Source organism: Carettochelys insculpta, chromosome 14, assembly GCF_033958435.1.
Source record: "Carettochelys insculpta isolate YL-2023 chromosome 14, ASM3395843v1, whole genome shotgun sequence".
Classification (NCBI taxonomy): Eukaryota; Metazoa; Chordata; order Testudines; family Carettochelyidae; genus Carettochelys; species Carettochelys insculpta.
The window spans coordinates 1,943,696-1,967,706 of record NC_134150.1 but is presented as its reverse complement, the minus strand read 5'-3'; the positions used below and the strand labels follow the sequence as shown (position 1 = coordinate 1,967,706).

The 24,011-nt window shown below is 49.9% G+C and overlaps 2 protein-coding genes across 14 annotated transcripts in view; one reads left to right on the top strand and one right to left on the bottom strand.

The window, feature by feature from the left end:
- CFDP1 (craniofacial development protein 1) overlaps positions 1-7,994 on the bottom strand; it is an 83,072-nt gene extending 75,078 nt beyond the window's left edge. For 3 of the 10 annotated variants that reach the window (XM_075008356.1, XM_075008357.1, XM_075008359.1), the window contains exons 1-4: positions 5,290-5,550; positions 2,963-3,071; positions 1,520-1,763; positions 43-161 (exon numbers count right to left, since the gene is read on the bottom strand). In XM_075008356.1, coding sequence (XP_074864457.1) covers positions 43-161; positions 1,520-1,763; positions 2,963-3,071; positions 5,290-5,470 — 653 coding nt within the window. In that variant the 5' untranslated portion in view covers positions 5,471-5,550. Of the gene's footprint in view, positions 1-42; positions 162-1,519; positions 1,764-2,962; positions 3,072-4,801; positions 5,551-6,905; positions 7,369-7,610; positions 7,631-7,802 lie in introns of those variants that run through there. The other 7 variants (XM_075008358.1, XM_075008366.1, XM_075008364.1 and 4 more) reach the window with 6 other exon arrangements.
- A 96-nt stretch (positions 7,995-8,090) lies between these two features.
- On the top strand, positions 8,091-15,686 carry TMEM170A (transmembrane protein 170A). Of its 4 annotated transcripts, none has more exons than XM_075008369.1 (3): positions 8,091-8,179; positions 9,263-9,364; positions 11,265-15,686. In XM_075008369.1, the coding sequence occupies exons 1-3, from the start codon at positions 8,110-8,112 to the stop codon at positions 11,393-11,395; spliced, it is 303 nt and encodes a 100-aa protein (XP_074864470.1). In that variant the 5' UTR covers positions 8,091-8,109; the 3' UTR covers positions 11,396-15,686. The 4 variants fall into 4 exon arrangements, with proteins under 4 accessions (XP_074864470.1, XP_074864469.1, XP_074864468.1 ...); XM_075008368.1 differs by having other exon boundaries at positions 9,263-9,433; XM_075008367.1 differs by lacking the exon at positions 8,091-8,179 and adding an exon at positions 8,541-8,649 and having other exon boundaries at positions 9,263-9,433.
- Positions 15,687-24,011: the final 8,325 nt, after the last annotated feature.

Here is a 24,011-nt window from a genome sequence, read left to right as displayed (position 1 = left end):
AACACACAACAACGTGGCCATACCAGCCCAAGGCAAACTCACCTGACCTCTTCACCTGCAAAATCAAACACTTTGGTGATTGTCACTCTTGCTGTGTCTTTTGGTTTCTCTGGCTCCTTTGCTTCCTCCTGGAATTTGCTCAAATTCTTCTCCTCTGCGGCCTGAGAAACACAGCAATGACAAATCCATGAGACCAGCTAATTCTCTCAAGGGGCCTACAGACCATCCCATCAGTCAGGCAGCACTGGATTAACAGCTCAGATCCTGGCTCTACTGGTCACAATCCAAAGCAAGTCACCCACAATAACAGCAAATGAGATTAGTGGCTCAGTCACCTGATTTATATTCCACAACTGGATTCAAACCTTCACTGCAGGCCCAGGACTGGGATCTCAAACTCTTCCACAGGAAACCCCACCCCAGCGAACCCAAGGGCTAGCCTTTACTAGTACAGGAAACCCTCAAGTTACGCAGGTGTTTCACTCCTGCCATCCCAACATAACTCAAATTTTCTCACAAGTCAGGGGCTTGCAGGTGCTGGGAAATGGACCAACCCACCAGGGCTGGTCAGTTTCTTTGCTCCCAGAGTGGCTGGGAGCTGGAACCAGGGCTGGTCAGTTTCCTGGCTGCTTCTCCCTGCCTTCCACCAACCGCATGGCTCTACGAAGGCACGGAGAAAGGCCTCTTAGCCTGCCTAGCTGCCCACAGCTGTGAGCAACGGGGCAGTCTGACAGCCACAGAGCAGCTTCAAGTTGTGCTTAGCTCCTACTAAAGTGAGTTACGCACAACTTGAAGCCATGTATTTCAAGGGTTTACTGTATCAGTATAAAGTTCAGAAAGCAGGCGAGCATCTGCAAATTCCCAGTTAAGACTTCTACTTTCAAATTATACTCATTCACCTATGGCATAGCTATTAACCAAGTGGAAGCAAGGCACTTCGCTTTTACCGGGGAAAACAGAGAGAGGAAATACATCTTTACAAAATGGCTATGTCACTGCTGCAGAACTCTTGAGAATGTTCTGATGACTGACCGATCTCCCACCCTTACATTAACACTAGTTCTTGCATTTAATTTTCCTAGTTATTGTAACCTATTGTCCCCCGTCCTCCTGATCTTCCTTGTAAGAAATGCACACGGAGCCAAAGAGCAGAGGTGCTACCACTAGAGATATTCATGCAAATTACTTTTGCCATCTTCATCTGTGTGCGGCCCACCAGAGGGGGAGTCAACCCCGTCCCCATGCTGCACTAGACCTTCCCCTCCACCTATGCTGAAGAGCTTGGCCAGGACTTGCCATTCTTAGACAGTGCTAAAGGCGACACGGAGCACTCATGCCGAAACCAGTGAGAGGCAGGCCTTGTAGGAACAGCTGTGCCCAACAGTACGGCACAGAGAAAGCAGAGAGCGCCAACAACTCAATACTTGCTGGATTCACCACTCATTGCCGTCTCAAGTTTCATCGTCCACATTCTTCCCCCCCCAGGGTCCAAACTGCCCCAGGCAGGTTTCTCCATTACCTCACTGGCCTTCGGACCAGTCACTTGAGCAGCAGGTGGTGCTTTAGATCTCTGCCCCACATCACTGAGGAAACTGGCCCACAGAGCATCCTCTTTCTTCTTTTTCTCCTCTTCATCTTCCGCTCTGCCACCTTTCACCTGCCTTACACCGCCAGCCTCCTCTTTCTCCTCACCGTCGCTCTGCTGATCCTTCAATTCCTCTCCTTCCCCTGGCACTAACAAGAGGCCTCCTCTCTTCCTTCTCCTGGGAACACATCACAACAGAAAAGCTGCAATGGGGTAAAGCCCCACAACTGGCCACACGAGCAGTGAAATGACTGAATCAGTGTTCCCTGTAAGCTGAGCGCTTGGAGAGCCTCCCAGGAGAGATTCAGGTGCGGCCCAGCTGATTAGCAGAGCGCCCGCAGCCTCCTGCAGCCGACAGCGTGGGTTTCTACAGGTGGGGCATATCCGTACATGCCTGAGCGCACATAATATTTTTTCTGCATTTGGATGTTAAAACTTAGAGGGAACATTGGTCTGAATAATCCTGTATTTACAGGCTGCTGCATTCTAACCTCATGACTTCTGTTTACCTTCAAGGAAGCCACTGAGCAAGAACCTCATGTTGGTCAGAAAAATGAAGGGCAAGCTTTGAAGAAACTCTTTAGATGTTCCATTATACAGCAAATGCCCATGTTATAATGCCTGGAGAACTTGGGTGAGGAAGTGGTTCTCACCCAGGGGTATGCATATCTCTGAGGGCAAACAGAGATCTTCCAGGGGATACATCAGCTCACCCAGACATTTGCCTAGTTGTACAACAGACTATGTAAAAAGCACTAGCAAAGTCAGTACTAATTAAAATTCCAAACAGATCGCGATCTGTTTATACTGTTCTATAAATTACACGCTGAAATGTAAGCACATTTTTATATTCAGGTGGATTTATTTTATAATTACAGGGTGAAAATGAGAAAGCAAGCGATTTTTCAGCAAAGGTATGTTGTCACACTTTTGTATGTTTGGCTGATTTTGCAAGCAAGTCATTTTTAAACGAGGTGGAACTTGCGGGTCTGTAAGACAAATCAGACTCCCAAAAGGGGGGCAGCCAACCGGAAGGGTTGAGAGCCCCTGATCTAGGGAAAAGAGTCTGGACCTGGAAGTCAGGAACTAGACTCCATTCTTGGCTCTGACAACTGTCTTCCAGCATGGCCTAGGGCAAATCATCTAACCACTGCCTTCACAGTTGTCTGTCTTCTTGAGATTCTTCTAAGCGTGGCACTTTCTGTACTGTCTTTGCAGGTAACCTTTAAAAATAACCAAAGAGCAAAGTATAACCTACAGCACATTTTCAGGACTGAAGTGAGGAAGCAGGATGATTACTGCTGGCCCCAGTGGCTTAGCAAGGAAGCCACTGACACACACATGATCACATGAAGGGGAAGCGCATTTGACTCTTACCTGCACATGGTGACTTTGGAACGTTTTTTGGCTTTTTCTTTGCATGGTTTCTCCTCGGCCTCATCTTCCTTGACCAACTCGGCCACATCATCTTCACTGTACTCCCCATCTGCAATCACAAAACAGGGGGACCCAAAATCACCCACAAAACAAAGACGATTTTGCTTGTGACACAGAGGAAGAGAAAGAGTTTCAAATGACCCATTTGCTAAAATTAGAATTAGAGGCACACAGCACATTCAAGAGTCGCCACTTGTTGAAAGCTTCTCCTAGGCCTGTCCACAGAAAGCACGCTGCTGAAACAAGGTATAGGCATACTGGGTTCAACGGACACAAGGTGGGGGCCATTAGTCGTCAAGCTTCAGAAAGCAGCACTCATTGGCTCCTCCACGTATTAGCATTTTGTCTTTCAGACTCTGCCATTTACTGTGTTTGCACAGCACCTTGAACAATGGGACCCCAGCCTGGTTGGCCAATGTGACAATCAAGATCCAGGCACCCCAACGGGAGAACAGGTGGTTTAAATCTCAGATACAAGCCTTTACCTTGACTGATTCCATACCTCATCTTTGTATTACATAAGCACACCAAGTAAGGTCTCTTATGAAAGCTTGTAATGTTCTGACATAATAAGCATTATTTGGTACATAAACAGAACATGATTATGAATTTACATACTTGAGTGCAGATAGAAAATTGGGCTCATAAGCTTCAGGTACACACCAAAGCAAGGTGGTAGGGCAGTCAAGCAGGGAAGGGGACCTCCCAAACAAATTGTTTGCATTCAGCCAAGGCTGGGTAACCTAGGCTACTGAGAGGGCCGCATGAGCGGCCATCTTTCATCTCAGTGGGATGCAAGATTGTTGTTACCAAAAAGGTTGCCCAGGACAGTGTGGTTTTGCTAACTGAACCTGTGTAACTAGAACTTGAAAGGTGAACCATAGCAGCACTTTGAATGGATGCAAAGGGAGGACACGCCTTTCACCATTAACATTCTGTGCAATCAGCATGCCATGAGCCCTTGCTTTAGATGCAGGTCACACTGGTCATACCGATAACGAAAAAAATACGTGGTTGGAAGCCAACAGAATCCAGCAACTTATCGCACTGGCAATGGGTATACAACATCCAGCGGGCCACACACAGCACTCACACTGCACGCAGGCCACAAATTGCTTACCACCACATTTGACCAACTACCAATACCCAGTCATTATCCAGCCCGGGAAAACACAACAATGGCCCATTCAAGTTAATGGAAAGACAATGAGACATCCCCACACATATCAGGTGAGGAGGGAATTTCCCCAATCTGAACCACCAGGAGTCAGCCATAATCTAAGACCATGGCCTCACCACAAAATGTAGTCAACCTAATTTACATTGGGATGTAGCGGCCACGCTAATTACAACATTTGTGTGTGCCTACTCTTTGCTCCTTATATCATCATTTCATCAATTCTACTGTCAGTGAGGGCCACTGTGATATTGAGTCAACCTAACTACATCAAGTTTGTCTCTACTTCTCTTGTGGTGGCGTTAAATTGGTAGTACGCCGGCAGGAGAAAGATTTTTGTGTAGACACTTCCAGAACCAGGTCAATGTAAACTGCCTTTGTCAACCTATGTCTGTAATGTAGACCAGACCTGGGAGGAGTAAAAAAGGAAAAGAATGTTTTTAAAAAGAGGCTTGGATGGATGCCTGATCATCCAGGAACTGAGGAACACATTCTCAGTAGGAAACTACATGTAAAAAGCTGTTCAAAGACAAACAGGTAACTTGCACTTGGACAAGGGATTTTATCCAATAAAGAAGAGGAAAACCTGAGGTTGTACTTACCTGTTCATTTTCTGCATAGCTTGTGCATGTTTGCTTTCCCTTACTAGCTCTTCTTGGAGCCTGTTAGTTTTTCTATTAAATAAACTTTTGTTTTAATTTTATCTGAAGCAGGTTCTGCTGTGCAGACTGTTTGGAGAGTATAAACCAAAATGAACTGATAACTGGAGGGCTGTCTTCCCACCTTCAGAACTAATAAATCACAGAACGATCTGAGCATCTGATAATTAAGAACTCATGGAAGAATTCTTTGGGGCGTCTCTAGGAACGCACATGGAGTAACTAGATGGGCGAGGGCCAAGAGGAGACCATATGCTTATTGGCTGGTGACTAACATCACGGATTTCAACCACAGAAACATAGCACCAAAGCATCCCCAAGTTACAGGGCAGGGAGTTACTGATATTTTACCATCATGGCTGATCACTAAAACATTTTCTTATTAGAGCCTATCACAATATAAATGCAGGTATGCATGGAGACTGGTTCACCTTGGAGTTGTAGATGATGCTCTGGATACCGTCTGCAGACCTTATGATGGGTGCACACCATCATTCTCTGCACAATCTGAGCTTTTGTTTTAAAAAAGCTAAGTACTAGTCCTATTGGCTGCCAAGAAATTCTTCTAGATATGAAGCAACTGTAATGATTCAGTGATACCCAGCAGAGCATCCTTGGGCAGCTGCAGAATGAAACTGACTAGACTCTATAACAGCAAGGAAGGGTCCTGTGGCACCTTATAGACTAACAGAAAAGTTTTGAGCGTGAGCACAGACTCACTTCATCAGATGCTGGTCTTGGAAATCTGCAGGGCCAGGTATAAATAAGCCAGAGCAAGGGTGGGGATAACAAGGTTAGCTCAGTCAGCAAGGGTGAGGCTTACTACCAGCAGTTGATCTGGAGGTGTGAACACCAAGGGAGGGGAAGCTGCTTCTATATTTAGCCAGCCATTCGCAGCCTTTGTTTAAGCCAGAGCTGAGGGCGTCGAATTTGCAGATGAATTGTAGCTCAGAAATTTCTCTTTGGAGTCTGGTCCTGAAATTTCTTTGCTGTAGGATAGCTACTTTTAAGTCTGCTACTGTGTGGCCTGGGAGATTGAAGTGCTCTCCTACGGGTTTTTGTATATTGCCATTTCTCTTATCTGATTTGTGTGCGTTTATTCTTTTACGTAGATACTGTCCAGTTTGTCCAATGTATATAGCAGAGGGGCATTGCTGGCACATGATGCCATAAATTATACTGGTAGATGTGCAGCTGAATGAACCCACGACGGTGTGGCTGATCTGGTTAGGTCCTGTAATGGTGTTGCTGGTGTAGTTATGTGGGCAGAGCTGGCAATGAGGTTTGTTGCATGGATGGGTCCCTGAGTTAGAGAGACTGTGGTGCGGTGTATAGTTGCTGGTTAGGATTTGCTTCAGATTGGCAGGTTGTCTGTGGGCAAGGACTGGTCTGCCTCCCAAGGCCTGTGAAAGTGAGGGATCATTGTCCAGGATGGGTTGTAAATCCCTGATGACGCGCTGTAGAGGTTTTAGCCGAGGACTGTAGGTGATGGCTAGTGGTGTTCTGTTGGTTTCTCTCTTGGCTCTGTTGATCTGTTTTTTCACTTCCTCAGCTGGGCATTGCAGTTTCAAGAATGCTTGGTAGAGATCCTGTAGGTGTTTGTCTCTGTCAGAGCGGTTGGAGCAAATGCGGACTCCAAATTTCTGAGCTACAATTCATCTGCAAATTCGACGCCCTCAGCTCTGGCTTAAACAAAGACTGCGAATGGCTGGCTAAATACAGAAACAGCTTCCCCTCCCTTGGTGTTCACACCTCCAGATCAACTGCTGGTAGTAAGCCTCACCCTTGCTGACTGAGCTAACCTTGTTATCCCCACCCTTGCTCTGGCTTATTTATACCTGGCCCTGCAGATTTCCAAGACCAGCATCTGATGAAGTGAGTCTGTGCTCACGCTCAAAACTTTTCTGTTAGTCTATCAGGTGCCACAGGACCCTTCCTTGCTGTTACAGATCCAGACTAACACGGCTACCCCTCTGATACTTGACTAGACTCTAATCAGTTTTCATAGCTGTTATTCAGAATGCCCTGAGCAACAGTGAAAACTTACCAGAAGCAAGCTAATTCCATTTTGTGGCTGGTATGGAGAATTACGGCTAGCAACAAAGAGAGGTGAACATAAGAACAATCAGACCGGGTAGGATAATCTAGCCCAGTAGCCTGGCAGTGGCCAGTGTCAGGGGCACCACAGAGCCCTCCCCTGTTGCCCATTCCTAGCTTCTGGCAACCGCGCTGAAGGCAGCCACTCTGGGGGACTCAAAAAATGAGGCTAGCCAAGAACAAAGCAAAGGACTGATGCCCAGGGCTACCAGCAAGCGCTGTGCAGGCCACAGGTTGAAAACAGCTGCTACAGGGACAAGTGGCAAGCTCAAGCACAGTGCACCCAGAAACAGGCTGCCCGGCTCAGCTACTCCAGCAAACCTGCTGAACGGAGCACAGCTCAAACGGGCTAAGGCCTAGATAAGAGCTAAGCTACTGTTATCACTCCAGCAAAAGCCACCCTTGCTCCCCCACCCCACTGGCACAGCGCCCAATGCGCCACCCCCCACCAGCGCAGCCCCCCAACGCTGCCCATCCCCCCACATAACCCCCACCTGCCCGTCACAGCCCCCACCTGCGCAGCCCCCCAACGCTGCCCATCCCCCACCAGCGCAGCCCCCCAACGCTGCCCATCCCCCCACATAACCCCCACCTGCCCGTCACAGCCCCCACCTGCGCAGCCCCCCTAACGCTACCCCTCCCCCACCTCTCCTACCACTGCAGCCCCGCACACCCCTCCCCCACCCGCGCAGCTCCCACGTCACAGCTCCCCCGCCCCTCCCCCCGCCGGCGCGGCCCCGTGACGGCTACTAGCGCGCAGCACGCGGCTCGGGGGGGGGGTCTCAGACCAGACCCGCCCACCGGGCGCTGCGCGCGGAGGCTCCCCGCCCTCTCCGGCCCCACCCACCTGAGGGCACATAGTCCTCGTCCTCGGCGGAGGAATACTCCTCCGACCCCGACATGCCGGCGGGCCTGCGCCAGCCGCTCAGGCCGCCGGCCGGCACCACAGAGACGGGGCGGAGCGGGCTAGAGCGCCCCGCGCAACTCGCGCCTGAGCGCCACAGGAACTGGGGGGGGCCGGGCTAGAGCGTCCGCTCGCGCCCGTGGGGAGGCGACGATAGAGACACGGATTGGGAAGCTCAGAGCGCCCTCTCGTGAGAAGGGGCACCATAGAGCTGGGAGGCTAGAGCGTCCCTGCCCTCTCTGCGCGCGCCATGGCGGAAGTAATCGGCCCTCGCCTAGCTGTGAAGCGCCAGGAGAAAAGAAACATCCGGCGCAGCCCGGGTGCGAATACGGCTTTTCCTCTTTGCGACGCTCTGGCCCGGAAGCACCGCAGGCGGAGGGTGGGACTAATGCGGCCCTCGGGCGCAATGCATGTTGGGAGTTGTAGTTCCTGTGGAGCCCAATCCCTCAATAGCTGTACCCCACGCCGAGAGGCAGCCGGGCGGCTGGGTTCTGCGCTCGGCGCCGGGAAAGCGGGTAGCTGCTGGGTGAGCAGTTGGGCGGGAGCGCCTGCGCGCGGCGTCCCGCCCCCCCTAGGCCCGCAGGACGGTGATGGGCGGAGGCGCTTGTCTGTCACGGGGAAGCGGCGGGGCGCGATTGGTGCGCGGAGCCCGGGCTGCCCCGGGCCCTTCCTGGCGGCGGGATGGAGGGCGGCGAGGCGGGGGGGCTCCTGCAGCAGATCCTGAGCCTGCGCCTGGTGCCGCGGCTGGACAACGGCACCTTGCACAGCAGCGCGCTGAACAGCTTCTCGGGTACCGCCCCGCCCCCTGCTTCCGGTCCCCATCTGCCCCGTCTCCCCCGCCCGCTCCCGGGGGCCCGCTCCGGCTCTGGGGTCGCTCCTGGCCCTTCGCCCCCCCCCCCGCCCTCTGTGGGGCAGGGGAGCCGGCTGGAGCCAGTCTGAGGGAGGCCGGTGCTGAGCTCAGCTGGGGGGCGGGCGGCCTCCGAGTGCCGCCCAGCGGGGTAGCCGAGCACCCCCGGGTAGCCCCCCCGCACCGGCATGTTCAGCAGCCGCGCAGAGCGCGGGAGGGCCGGGCCTGGGGGCTGTAAATAAACTTAGTGGGGCCGCGGGGAACTCGGCCGCGGCCGGGGTGAGCGGTCACCGGCTGCTCGAACCCTGCTGGGCTCCGGGTACCGCTGGACGGGAGAGCGCCGGGTTCGAGGGGTTCAACCTGTCGTCCTCTCGTGACGCGTGTGGAGCCAATTCAGCTGTAGCCTGTGAAACTCCCTTGTCCCCTCTTACACGCTTCAGAGCAGGGGTTGTGTGTGACTCCCAGCCCTGACAGGAGCCTTAGGTAGCTGCTCTTGTCTTTAGTTAGGCTCTGCTGTGCCCCTGTCTGCGTCAACTTTGTTCCTCCTTGCCTGCAGATATGTGGTATGGCGTCTTCCTGTGGGCACTCGTGTCCTCTCTCTCTTTCCACATCCCTGCGGGATTACTGGCGCTCTTCACCCTCAGACGTCACAGATATGGTAGGTTCATGTCCGTAAGCATCCTGCTGATGGGCATCGTGGGACCAATTGCTGCTGGAACCTTAACAAGTACGTTAGATGTTCCAAATACTTGTGTCACAGAGTGTCTCTTGGTGAGAGTTCACCTCAGAAGCTTGCTGAAGTGGGATGTTGTTTCTTCCCCATGAGAAGGGAGCTAAGATCTCAAAGGAAGGTTCTTGAAGTTAGGCCTCAGATGAGTATTGTGGCCAATTGTGGGTGCTGCATTTCAGGAAAGATGAGGACAAGTTGGAGAAGAGCCAGAGAAGAGCAACAAAAATCATTAAAGTTCTAGAAAACATTACCTGTGAGGAAAGTTCTTGAAAGAATTTGTTTTGTTTACCTAGGAAAAGAGACGACTCAGAGAGGGCATAAAAGCTTTCATGTACCCAAGAAGGGAGTATGAGGAGAGAGAGAAATTTCTCCTTCAACTCTTGGGATAGGACAAGAAGCAATGGGCTTAAATTGCAGCAAGGGAGGTTTAGGTTGGACATCAGGAAAAACTTCCAAACTGTCAGGAGGGTTAAGCACTGGAATAAATTGCCTGGGGAGGTTGCAGAATCTCCATTATTGAACATATTTAAGAGCAGCACCTTTCTGGGGTGGTCTAGGTGACGCGTGGTCCTTCCATAAGTGCAGAGACTGGACTTGATGACCTGTCGAGGTTCCTTCCAGTGTTACAATTCTATGATTCCCCCACAGCGCCTTAGGACTTTTTTTTTTCCTAGTGCCTTCCACTCTGGATTTTGAAACATGTTCACACAGAATGCAGTTAACATGGAGCTGGACAATAGAAGTGGAACCTAACTGTGGCATGTCGCCTCACTTTCTGACTTGAAACAAACTTACAATATTTTTACAGTTGTCTGTAGTTTGCCTGAAACTGGGCAAAGGATGATGGGTGCAAAAAGTCCTAGTCTACAGACCAACAACTCATCGACTAAACAGTTTATCTAAAGAAACCCGGTGCAGCGCATGGTTCACTGAGGCATTAGCAGGGTTGTTTTATTACCCCATTACGCATTTGAATTGCAATCCATATCCCATTGCATTGTATGTGTAACATGCTGTTGCTGTTCTTCTCCAGATCCCGTTCAGTGCGTTCTCTGTCTCCCATACTCCCATCTCCTACTGGGAATATACATCTGTCTCAGACACAGTTTTGCATTTTCACCAGTGAAATCTCTTCCATTGGCGTAGGTCCTTCTGTAGTATCCTGTCTCCTCCTCTTGTAGGACCTCTCCCCGTGTTCCTGTAACTTGTGAAGATTGCACAGTGTCCAGCACAAAGGCATATCTGTGCCACTTATAATGAAACTTACCACAAGTGATCACCTATATAAGGATGATAAAATCTCAGTCCCTCCATGTTTGTTGTAGTGGTGCAACAGCCGGTTCGGGTGGTTGGGAAGCAAATTACTCCTTTGGTGGCTGTTAAAGACTGTGGACAAAACAATTCCAAACTACATTTAAAGAACGCTGGTGTGTGTCACCCAGTGCTCCGTGCCATTGGAGGCATTAGTGAAATGAACAGTTGGAGGGGAAAATACAGAAATTCAGACTCGCCTCAGATGCGGAATAAAGAGCAATTCTTTGTAACAACTTAGTTTTTAAAATGTACTTGATGTGTTTGGTTTAGATGGAGGTCTGGTTAATGACTGGAGAGCTCACATAGATGATGTTGCCTTTTGCTAATGTGGTTATTTTCTTTTTATAAAATGTAAATCCCTAAATGTATTCAGTAGTTTGGCCAGCTAAATAATCTAAGCTGAACATACCAAAAGAGACCAGACCGTAAGACTGGCCCGGCTCTCAATTCCTGTGCATAGCATATTTTCTCTCTGACTTGCCCTAGCATGTTAACACTTTATTTTTCTTTTCAGGTGCAGCTATTGCTGGCGTCTACAGAGCTGCAGGAAAGGACATGATCCCCTTCGAAGCGCTCACTCTAGGCGTGGGGCAGACGTTCTGTGTGCTGGTGGTTTCCTTCTCGCGGATCTTAGCAACTCTCTAGCATTCCGCAATAGACTTGAGGATCAAGTCAGGAGGGGAGAAGATTTTGGCTGCATGGCAGAGTTAGTCCACGAATGTGGCAATTTCTCCATCTCTATGCAGAAAGCAACATGAGACCCCGGACATACCTGGAAGGTGTTATGCCTCGAGTTTTCTAAAGGCCTCTTTCTGTTGCCAATTTGGTAGCAGAATGTCTTAAACGAGGAAAGAAATCTAATCCTTGCAAATCTAATCTTAGGAGTTACGTGCTTCAGATGGGGTTCCTTAACACGGAGTTGCTTTGTTTAAACTGGGGGTCCATAAAGTACAAAAGCAGGCACAGTAAAAAGGGTTGGCTTGCTCTTTCCAGTAGCACAGTTGTGTATGTGCTTCCCTGAGAAAACAGGAGTTAAAGGATTTCACAGATGCTACTGCAAGCGTGAATCTTCAAACCAGAATATTCTGCTTGATCAGTCTGTGATCTCTGGTAGACTTGGTTCAATTGAAACTAATTTATTAACATTTATTTTGTTACCTATGGGTAACAAAGTGCTATGGTTTTTGTGGTGGAGTTGTCCTAGGATGAGCAGGGGAAGGGGAGCTAATGTTTAGTATAACATCCCAAACAAGGAACTCTTGTAGCAAAAGAGAGACTCCACCCTGAGTGGTTCTGCTGTACAAACCTTGCTGCTGAATGATGTGAGAGATGCAGAGTTTATGCTTTGACCTCTTGCTACTTTGTGGTTTTAAAACACTTCTTAAAGATGTGAAATGCATTTTTTTGTTTCTCAGCCTGGTCTGTCTACGGCCCAGTGTCTGGGTTAGTGCTCGGATCAGCAAAAGGAAACCCCATTTTAGATGCTTGGAAATGGACATTTATCCCAGCTTGCGTTCGCTCACCACTGAGGCAGGAGAATTATTTTATGTTAAGGGATCGCTATTAAGAACATTCCCTTCTAGGGAATCTTAGCAGTCCCCATGCACCACCCAAATGGTGGGGAATGATATTTACCCAAGCACCAAGTTCTTGGAAATAATCAAGATGTGTCCCTCTTGATCCGAAGGTCTGAAAAAGCCTGGCTTTAACTGAGGTGCTGTTAGCTCTCCCTTAAAGCATTTGAAGTCTTTACCGTGGCATGATGGTAACTGGCGTCATAATATGATCTTGTAATAAGCAGAGGTCCAGAGCTTTAGAAAACGGCACCCCACTTCCCTGTCTGTGCACTGGCGGTCATAGCATGTGTGTGGGGGAGGAGCCACAAGCAGAGATTGCACATCCTCCATTTTTAATCCCTGGGTCTAGCCATCTCTGAGGTTTCTCCCGGAGTCGAGTGCCTCCTGGGGGTCCCAGAACGTGCCTGGGTGACTTGCCCATCCTGCAATCACTCGGCTACTGGCAGGAAACGTGATCTCGTCTGTCCATTTTTCAAGGAGTGAACTTTAAATGTCTTTCCCTCTTAGCAGAAACACTTGTGCAGAAAGGGTACTTGCAGAGCCACATGCTTTCTGCATCCCTGGCTATCTCTAGAGGCTGGGGTTTAACCCCAAGAATTCCTAGAAGGCCAAGTAACCAGCTCCAACTTCCCCACAGTTTGTCATGGCGCTGAGGGCGCTGTATTTGCAGTTCAGCTCAATTTATGGAGTCTTTAGGCTGGCTATGAAGGAAGCATCATCTCCTCTGGAGATGTTTTTAAAAGGGGTTATGTTTTACTGAACTTATTTGCAATTACTTTAGATGTAAAAGGCAACCTAGTTTGCAAATAAATTCCTGCTTCCTTTACAGGAACACCCACCCTCCTTCTGAACCTAATGACATCTGCTATAAACAGCCAGAAGAGAGGTACAGTTGTTCCTCCCTTGTCTGGCATCTTCAAGTTCTTGACCAGCTGCTGGCCCCTGCTCCCAGGCTCCTTTTCTGGCCACTGGGCTTTGCTCCTGGCCGACAGGCCCCTTACCATTAGCCCGGCTGTCAGGGTACTCTGGTCCGTCAACACCCCTGATCCTGCCAGGCCAAGAAAGTTGCTGAACCAGACAGTTCCTGTGTATTGTGTTCGTTGTAGCACAAAGAAAACTCTTCCTGTAGAGACCCGAAAAAAAGCTCACACCAGAAAGTTTTCCCTATAAGATCCCTGGGCTCACAGGTTTCTGTTGCCACTCACCAGCAGAGGACATCTTTGTGCTTTTGACTGTTCATTCCTGTGGTTTGAACTTCAATGCAACTGTCTCATAATTATGAGCTAGAACAAAGATGAGGATAAAATGGCTTAGAACAGCAGAAGACCTACAACTTGTTCTATTTTTTACCTCTTTAATTTCCTGACCCTTTATCTGTTTGTTCTCCGTAGCATTTATCTGAACTTGCCCAGGTGCTAGGAAGTTTAAGGGGCAGCTTTGTAAAGGTGACCAAACACTGAGCACTCCGGAGGCATTTCCCAGTCTGTGGGGTCTCCTGGTCTTCTCCACTCTCTGTTGAAATGCAAAAGGGTACAGGGGAGACATGGTTCTCTCTCCTCTCCCACACAAGAGCCCTTAACCCAAAAGGAGCAATTCTGAGCCGACAGAGCAAATCCATTTTCAAAAACAACCTTTGTCTTCTACCCCCACCACTACACATGCTTGCTTAGTCCCTCAATGTCCTTTCAAACTTCATGAATCCTGTAGAAGCCCACAGTTAATCTTTAGCTGGTGTGAATGGCCATCGTTTCACTGACATGCGGGGGGGCTGTGCTAATTTACAGACACTGAGGAGCTTGCTCTCAGCCTATACATAAAAATATTGGGGGTTCTGGAGGGCACAGGGACAACTAATCTTAAGGGCCAGTGAAGACTGGGCAGTAACATTTCATGCCTAGAACATAACAGCCATAATGGGTCGGACCAAGCATCCATCTAGGCCCGTATCCTGTCTTCTGATGGTGGCCGGTGCCAGGTGTCCCACAGAGAATGAACACAACAGGGATTCAGCAAGTGATCCATCCCCAGTTGCCTATTCTCAGCCTCCGACAGACAGACTAAGGATGCCATCACTGGTAATAAGCATTGACAAATTCATTGTAACCACTAGCACTTTTTGAACCCTGTTAGAGTCTTGGTCTTCACAACAGACTTTGGCAAGGAGTTCCATAGCTTGGCTGCACTGTGTGAAGAATTACTTTCTTTCATTTTATTTTAAACTTGTTACCCATTAATTTCATTTGGTGACCCCCTAGTTTCTCGTGTTACGGGAAGGAGTAATCACGCTTTATTCACGTGATTACTGGTTCCCCACACCAGTCATGGTTTTATAGACCTCTATCATATCCCACTTGAGTTGTCCCTTTTCCAATTTGCAAAATCCCAATCTTCCTAATCTCACTTTATAAAACAGCCATTCCAAACCCCTAATCATTTTGGTGCCCTTCTGTGTTCTTTGTCCAATACCAGGACAGATATCTATTTTAAAAGGAGGTGACCACATCTGTATGCAGTATTCAGCATAAGGGTGCACCATGGGTTTCTAAACACGCACTAAGATATTCTGTCTTATTCTCTATCCCTTTCTTAACGATTCCCAACTCTTTTTTTTTTAACTGCCACTGCACTTTGAATGGATGTTCTTAGAGTCCTATCGACAATGACTCTGAGCTCTCTCTTTTGAATGGCAACAACTAATGTAGTCCCCATTGTTTTATACATACGGTTGGGATTATGATCTTGGAGCTATGTCACTGTGCATACATCAGTATTAAAATTCATCTGCTGTTTTGTTCCTCAGTCACCTAGTTTTGCAAGATGCTGTTCAAGTCCAAAGCAGACTGCGAAGAACTCACCTATCTTGTGCAGTTTTGTTGTGAGAAGATAGTTCTTTGCCCCAACTTTCCATCCAGGATCTGTGCAGGTGCTGCCCAGGGCTGTTATAACAACTCAGGTTTGTTCTGGTGCAGTGCAGATCCACTGCCTTGTGGCGCGAAGTGACCGAAACAAAGAATTTGTAGGAAAAAATGCGAAAGCCAAGTTGCCATCAACTGACTCTTGAAGGTGCATTTCACCCTAGTCTGGGGGTGTGTAATCAAAGGCATAGGTAAAACAAGGAGCCTTTCTGCACTGGACTCGTTTCACCTCTGGAGCAGAGATTCACGGTCTGCTCCTTGTGTGCACACCCTGCTTGCTGGTTTGAATCAAAGCAGCCGCCTTCTGTCGTTCACTCCCTGCAGCAGCCAATGTGAACAAATCCTTGTGGAACTGAAAACAATGTAAAGATCGATTCTATTTTTCTACTGATGCTTCTAATGTTGCTCTTGCTGTTTACCAATAAACTCTAATGATCACTGTGAGGCAGACCTGCCAGTGTCCTTGTGGAGCAGTGGGTGGGGGCAGCGGGGGGGCTTCATATCAAACTATTTTGTGTTCCTTTGCGTTAATGAGCTACTATATTAGCAAACTGGACTTTTAGCAGCAAATTAGCTTGTCTAGGGCAGTGGTTTTCAGCCAGTGTGCTGTGGCACACTGGTGTGCCCCGAGACCTGTCCCCATGTGCCGTGAAATTTCATCAGTTTCCCCTCACCTTGGCTGTTTGCAGAGCCACCCCAGGGGAAGGGGAACTTGACAGCCTTGCCCCAGCTGGGGATTAAGTATCCAGGCTTCCAGAGTCCCAGCTGGCACAAGGTTGGCATCAGATGCAGAACAGGTGCAAGCCTGAAGAGAGGGGACCACAAAGATTTTAGGTGATCCTGAGGCCTACCAGCGAAGTGACTACAATGCTGGTTTTAATAGGATGCTCCTGGCTTTCCCAGTGTCCTGCAGCCCCCCCAGGAAGCCAGAAATGACCTGGCCTGTCACAGGTCTACCTTACTGCTACAGAATGCTCAAAGGAGGGAGTTTGCAGAGCCAATGGGTGGTGGGGCTGGGTGGGGACACAGGCCATGTTCTGCGCTGGCAGGAGCTGGCATGCAGAGAAAAGCCCAGCGTGCTCAGGTGTTAGCAGGGTGGTTCATTTGCTCTGGGTAAACAAGAGCAACACTTGCCTGGGGGCTACAGGTGGGAGGATGGTGGAGGCTCACCAGCTCTTCCCTGTAACCACCTGTCTGAGGATAAGCAGGGGAAGAGGTGGCAATGAGCAAATGTGCCTGAACAGCTGCCTTCCCCCCACAGAGGTGAACAGAGGTTCTGGGGGGGGGGGGGGGCACGGGCCAGGGGGATAAATGGAGCCTCTCCCCTCCCTTTCCAGCTGCACCCCAGCCCTCTTCCACCCCAGTCTGTCCTGCTTGACTGCCACCCCACAAGCCATCTGTGACATTCTCCCTAAGAACAGAGATGCTCCATCCCCACAGTGCAGCCCTGGGGAGGGAGCACTCCCTGAGGCCAGGGCCAGGAGCTAGCACTCTGCCCATTCCCTGGCCCACGGGGGCATGGGCGCTTCATCCTGCCAGGGCGCGGGGTTGGGGCATGGGATACCCACTGTTCTGGGCCCCACAGGCACAGGTCTTATTGGCCTGGTGGTCAATGTGCCACAGCCCCCAAAGCAGTTCACAGCGCCAGGCGGATGGACACTTGTGCCTCAGAGACTGATGACCAGGCCCAGGTCTTGTTTGCAGTGCAGCAGGAGCCAGACCCACCCAGCCTGTCATTCTTTGACTGGTGGTTAGCACACGGCGTTGGAGATTGGAAACCCATGTTCAGTCCCCGCCGCCGCGGCTAGAGAGGATGACAGGATTGGAAGAGGGAAGGTTCCTGCCGTGTGTGCGCCCTAACCACTGGGCAACACAGCTTTGCCCACAGGCTGCGTGCATCCTTTTGTGCACAGCTGGATGAGCGAGAGAAGGGACTATGCCTGTGTGAATACACACACCCATCGCCCCTTGACAGAGACAGACAGTGCAGCATGTTCTGTCTGTGTTCCCACATGCAAAGTGCAGCAGCCAGTCATAAGGCTGCCTAAGCACTGATAAATAGCAGCCAACGTCGGGATGAGGCATGCAGTGCCTTGGTCGGCAATGGCTTCAGAGAATCTGGAGCTAAATTCTCATCTCTGCTCCACCAAGGGGCCCGGGGTGGCACAGGTGTAATGCAGGGGAGAGTGGGTCCCTTCAGCTTGGAACAGGGAGGAGTGAAATTTTCAATCTCTTCAGCTGGTTCACTGCCCCAGAAACTGAAGTAGAAGCTATAACCTCTCTGCTGGAGGACTGGGTCAGACGGCCTCTCCCCCAGGAGAGGTCACCAAGGCTGGTCCCACAATACTGATTCCAAGCACGTCTAACATACCTGTAGCAGTGGCTGACTCCAGGCAGCTCTCTGGCAGGACACCAGTATTATTCATCAGCAAATGCAAGCGAGCTGTCCCAGACAGGCCTCCGCTGCAGCCTGGCTGCTCTCGGGGGTCCATAGCTGCTTCAGAGAGGGATTGTGAGATTAATTGTGAGCCTGGTCTAGTTCCACTCCTGACCCTCTCTGGAAAAACGTGGCCGTGGTGGTGGTGGTGGTTTGCATTGAAAACAGAGGCATGTCCTCCCTCACCGGCTGAGCCCTCAGGACAGTGGTTGAGCTGCGTTTGGTTCCTTCATACTAACTACATATCAACCACAAGCATCACCCTCCCCGCCCCCACAAAGTTAGTCAGGGTGCAAGGTTAAGCCCATAAAAGCTGAGCCAATGCCACATTTACACTGACCCATCTGCAGTGATCAGTCTGTTCCCTTATGCAGCCAGCAGCCCTGCAGAAGTCCTGCCGGGGTCGGGGCGTGTGGGGGGGGACCACTCTGGCCGTGCATGTATCAGATCAGGGTTGTGGTCGGACAGAGCTGGGAACCTAAAGAGGATCCAGGCCGGTTGCCCTGACCAGTAGCCACAAAAGGTGACTCCGTGGACAAGTTCTAGGCCTCAGACTTCGGGTAGGACAGGAAGGTTCCTTAGTGACTGCAGGAGCAGCAGTCAGCTGTGCTCCTTGATCCTCACTGCTGGGGAGGCAGAGAACCTGCCCTGGGCCGGGTCTAAGGGGAGGGAAGCACCAGGCCAGGCCCTGCCTCAGGTGCTCCACTCCATCAGCAGGTGGCACGTCTCTGCCAGACGAGAGTGACCCTGGGAGTTGTGGATGCAGTGATGCAGCTGAGTCTGGCTGCCCTGCCCAGTGCCCACAGTCCAGATCCTTTCGATGCTAACAGACAAGCCTGGGCCTGGCAGCAGCTCTGGCTTGCTGAACCCTGGGGCTCGGTGCGGTCAGGAGGCATTCAGCTTCGCACAGCCCGATTCTGGTGGGATCCCTTCCTCTGCAGCTCTCTCTCTACCCCACTAGAACAAATTACTGCGGCTGGCAGCCAGGCTCAGACCTGGGCACAGCTGAACTGGCTTGGGATGTGACGCAGCTGCAAGGGGAGGACAGGAAAGCTGCTCAGTCCCACGTTGGATATTTTGATGGGGAAGGGAGCTGCCAACATAGGTTTTGCTACAAGCCAAGAAAGGATCCTGGGAAGAGAACAGAAGAGGGAACGAATGGAGCAGATCTGTGCAGCAAGCACCTGGGGGAACTGCAGTAAAGCACCTGGATCTGCTAGGCTATACGCACCCTGTTCCAACCCTGGGCAGCAGAGACCTGGATTCACAAAGGGCCAAATTCCTGTTGGAAATTGGTTGATGTAAAACCTTAACAGAGCTGAGTCAATATACACCGGCAGGAAACTGGGCAAAAAGACCGGGAAGGGGGAAACTAGGATAGGGCACTTCAGGGTGGTCAGAGCAGGAGATGGAGAAAGAACATATTTAGCTGCAGCATCACAAGCTTTGAGTGCTCAGAAGCCAAATTCTTTAATTCCTAGAAGCCGGAACTGAAGTGAAAACATGGGCATAACAGAGGGGTCACGATTACAAAAAAAAATTCAATTATTTTGCAGGGTTGGAAATGGAGCAAATTTTAAACTGTTTTAAAAATTTAATTTTCATTTCCTTTTGCGTCTCTACTCTCTCACTTTTTTTTTTTTCTTTTACGCCACAGAATTAAAATCAGTTAGTACCACCCAGGCAGTTGGTTTTCTCCCCCTGTATCTTTTCTAAAGCTTCTTGAACTTTGGCAAAGTTGGCAGAGTAGCAAAAGAAAAAAAGCCAACTGTGGGATTCTGAAACTTTCCAAAACTCAGCTCAGCTTTTAAGAAAGGCCAGAGTGACAAACTTACAGACGTTCCTTTTTCAACTCCGTAATTCTTCCCAAGCCAAGCAACTTTTTACAAGTTGCAGGGTGGAAAAGGGAGAGAATATATTGCACATCTCTCCACCAGTTATTTATACAGCAGGACTGGGGGAAAGGGAATGGAGACAAGGGAGAAACATGCTCAAAGTCCCAGCATACTGGGTTTTTTGAAAATGGAAAGGAAATTTTTTTTTTTTTTTCAAAATTTTCAGTCAAAAGATATCATAGAATTTAATAGAGCACTAGAACTGGAAGGTACCTCAAGAGGTCATTGAGTCCAGTCCCCTGGCCTCAAGGCAGGACCAAGTGCCATCTAGATCATCCCTGTTAGATATTGATCCAACCTGTTCTTAAATATCTCCAGTGATGCAGATTCCACAGGCAGTTTATTTCAGTGCTTAACCACCCTGAAAGTTAGGACTTTTTTTTCCTGTTGTCCAACCTAAACCTCCTTTGCTGCAATTTAAGCCCATTTCATCTTGTCCTGTCCTTAGAAGTTAAGGAGAATAATTTTTCCTCCGTCCTCCTTGCAACACCCTGCTAAGTACTGGGATCATGGTCTCTCTCAGCCACCTCTTCTCCAAACTAAGCCAGCCCAGTTCTTTCAATTTTCTCTCACAGGTCATGTTTTCTAGACCTTTAATCAGTTTAGCTGCTCTTCTCTGGACCCTCTCCAATTTCACCACATCTTTCCTGAAATGAGGTGCCCAGAACTGGACACAGTACTCCAAGTGAAGCCTACTCAGCGCAGAGTAGAGCAGAAAAATGACTTCTCGTGTCTTGCTCACAACACTCGAGTTACTTCACCCCAGAATCATGTTTATTTGTTTTTGCAACATCACCACACTGGTGACTTATACTCAGCTTGTGGTCCACGCTGACCGCCAGCTCCCTTTCTGCTGAACTCCCTTCCCATTCTGTGTGTGTGAGACACTGATTGTTCCTCCCTAAGTGGAGCACTTTGCATTTGTCCTTATTGAATTTCATCCTATTTCCCTCAGGCCATATCTCCAGTTTGTCCAGCTCATTTGAATTCTGACCCTGGTCTCCAAAGCAGTTGCAACCCCTCCCAGCTTGGTATGATCTGCAACTTGCTAAGGTCATGCGATACTGTATCAAAGCCCTTACCAGACTCCAGGTATACCACACCCACCACTTTCCCTTAGCTCAGAAAAACGGCATTTTTAGCATGAAAAGATTCATTGCCTCTGGAAATCCCTTGTTTCTTCTGGGGAAGATAGTTTGGTTGAAATTTTTTGACCAGCTTTAATGGGGAGAAGTTCTAACTCCACCAAGAGAGCCTTTAGCCCTGCTGCCCTAGGGGCTTTTACACCTGTGTGATCCCCTGCATTTGGATGGGGTCACAGAGGGTGTGTGACAGCTCATGTTGACCCTGAGCCTGGAAGTTCGTGATGCCTGCGAGCTCCATGCTGAAAGTCATCGAAATTTACACAGGCGCCTCCAAGTTTTTGAAGACTTTTCCGACCGGCTTAGGTGACTTTCAAAGGAGATGAGGAACCAGCTAAGTATGAAGAGCTGCAGAAGTGAGGAGAGGAAAGAGAAAATGGTTTTAAGAGTGGATTTGCTGGGTCAGCTCAAAGCTGCTCTTTTGGGCTAGGCTGAGTCTGTGGGAGGGGAGGGATAGAAGGGTGGCTCAGGGTGTGGTGAATAAGGTCTGAAAAACAATACAAGTGTTCTGCTATTGCCAACACGATATGAGCAGCCTTGCCGCAGGGGCTCAGCATTCGATAAAGACTGGTGCCGGATTGGTCGGTTTTTTTACACACTCAGCCCATTCACTGAGAACCGCCCTAGGCCTGAGCAAATCCAGATAAGCACTCCTAGGAAGAGTCACTCAACACCCAGCCCAAGCAGAACACACCCAGTCAAACCCTTGGAGCTAAAACAGACACAAAATGGTATGTGAGGAGATTACATGGGGAGGAAATTGGTGGCAAGTTTGCCAGTTCCTTTAAGCCCTTTTATCTTCATGTTTGTTCTCGCCCTTAACTAATTAACGTTCAGAAGCACAAAAGATCCTTATCTGCTAGGGAGCAACTCTGGAAAGCAGCAGCGCACCACCTGGGACACTCAGGGATCTCATATAACTTTTTGGCACCGGCTCCCATCTTCCATCCATGCTTCATTCCCACCACTGCAGAAAAAAAGAAAGAGTCAGCAGGAGGACAGCAAAGGTTCCTCTCCATCACCTCTGGGTTTGGGAACAGTTGGTTCAAAACCATCTGTCTAGGAGAGCGAACCAGCTCTCCAGCTTCCTCGAGGCCCTAGCACTGATCAGTAAAACCCAGGGTCATCGCTGCCCTCTCTCCAGGGTTAAAGTCCAACAGAAGTTGCCACTCGCTGCTTATTGCAGGGGGTGTCCTCAGCAGCTCCCCGCTGGCCGAACGGGCTGTTACCGAGATGTGGCATCCCTCAGTGACATGCTGACTCCAAGCCCTCGGCTTTCAGTAGCGGTGCATCCTTCCTGAGACACTGCCTACGGCTCACGACATCAATCGACAAGTTACCAGCTTCCTGCCAACAGCTGACAACATAAGGCAATTGGCGTTTGGTGAAGTGAGTTCGTTGGGTCTGAGGACACAGCTGATGGCAAGGAACGGAGGACCCTTCACCAGGGAGAGCCTCAGAGTCACAAGCGCTGCCTGCCGAAGAAGGACTTCTGTCCACAAGCCCCGCTGCTTCAGCTGTGGTCGTCACAGACACCTGTCCCAGAGAGGTCCTGTTTTAGAAGGGATGGGGTGCGGGAGAGGGAATCAGCAGCAGCTTTGGAGACCGTTTTACCTGCTGGTCCACCAGCATCCAGATAGGGAATGGGACAGAGTTGCAAGGAATTGCCAGAGTTTGCTCAACTCTTCTCCTGGGGCGCTGGGTGAGTGGCCGAGCAGTTGGACTTAGGGTGGCTCTTTTCAGGGGGCTCTTCTTTCAGCTTTTTTTGACAGTTTGTCCAGCTGAGTACTGTTGGCGGATCCTAGTCTAGGTGTGACTGGAGAGGTATTGGGATTCACGCAAAGCAGTCAGAGCCTTCACAAGCCCTTTGTGGTTAGGGATTAATCCCACAGAAAGGCACGCTCTAGGAATCTGTAGAAACACACCAAAACAAACAGAGCAGTGGGTGGTGGATTCTTGGCAGAGGTGTGGACTTGCAAGACAATGGATTGTAGAGAAAAACAAATATTCTAGCAAAGCAGTTTTTCTTCAGAGCTCAGATGGTCACTGTCCAAATCCTCAGTACTCCAACATCAGGAGCATTAGGAGGAGCATTTCCAGCAGATCTAGAGAAGTGATTATTCCCCTCTATTCAGCGCTGGTGAGGCCGCACCTGGAGTATGTGTCCAGTTCTGGGCCCCCCAGTAAACAAAGGATGTGGACACATTGGAGCAGGTCCAGCAGGGGGAACAGGAAAATTTAGGAAGCTGGAGCATATGTTCTATGAGGAGAGGCTGGGGGATCTGGGGTTGTTTAGTTTGCAGAAGAGAAGACTGAGGGGCGATTTAATAACACCCTTCAGCTTCCTGAAGGGGAGCTCTAAAGAGGATGGAGAGAGGCTGTTCTCAGTGGTGACAGAAGGCAGAACAAGGAGCAATGGTCAGAAGTTGCAGTGGGGGAGGGCTAGGTTGGATATGAGGAAAAAAAAAAAAAAAATCTTTCCCCAGGCGGGTGGTGAAGCACTGGAATGTGTTACCTAGAGAGGTGGTGGAATCTCCATTTCTGGAGGTTTTGAAGTCCCGGCTTGACAAAGTCGTGGCTGGGATGGTGTGATGGAGTGGGGGGAGTGCATGTGTGAGACTCAGGCTGGATGTGTGTGAGATAAGCAGAGCAGCTCCCAGTGGCTAAGGATGACCCTGGGGGTATAACCTAGGCTGGCAGGTAACACCTCTGCCCTGAACAAAAGAGAAGGGAGGAGCTGAGCTGGGTTTGATTCTGGGGCGGCAGTTAGAAGCTGGAGGGGAGAGGGAGCTGGAAGGCAGCCAGCCTGAGGAGGGGGAAGCTACACCCCAGAGGGGCACCCCTCGGGCTCCTCTCCCCAGGATGGGTTGGAAGGACTGTCTCCGATTGCTGCACTGACTCTTCTGTGAGAAGCTGGGCCTCTGTCACCGAATAAACTTCCTATTCTACCTGCTGAGTGAGAGTCACTCCTGCCTGCGGCCAGGGTGCAGTGCATGGGGTCCCCTGAACCCCATCACAGATGGTTTAGTTGCGTTGGTCCTAGGATTCTATGTGAACTGGAAAAAGTAGAGAGAAGGGGCAATGAAAGTCATAAGGGCTTCCATGTGAGGTTAGATTAGAAAAACCTGGGACTCTTCATCTTGGGAGAATGACGCCTGCAAGGATATGACAGAGGTCTGTAAGATGAGGAAGGGGGTGGAGAAGCGAATAAGGAAATTAGCTAAGTTCCTGGCAGACTGGTCCATCCACAGCGACCAGTCAAGATGGTCAGGGCGCACCCCCAAGCTTGGGGGGT

What these genes read in the sequence shown, in the direction of transcription:
- TMEM170A (XM_075008367.1), top strand. Translation starts at nt 8,541, where the DNA reads ATGGAGGGCGGCGAGGCGGGGGGGCTCCTGCAGCAGATCCTGAGCCTG. An exon ending in CGCGCTGAACAGCTTCTCGG is followed by an intron (nt 8,650 to 9,262) that starts GTACCGCCCCGC and finishes CCTTGCCTGCAG; the next exon opens with ATATGTGGTATGGCGTCTTC. An exon ending in TGCTGCTGGAACCTTAACAA is followed by an intron (nt 9,434 to 11,264) that starts GTACGTTAGATG and finishes TTTTCTTTTCAG; the next exon opens with GTGCAGCTATTGCTGGCGTC.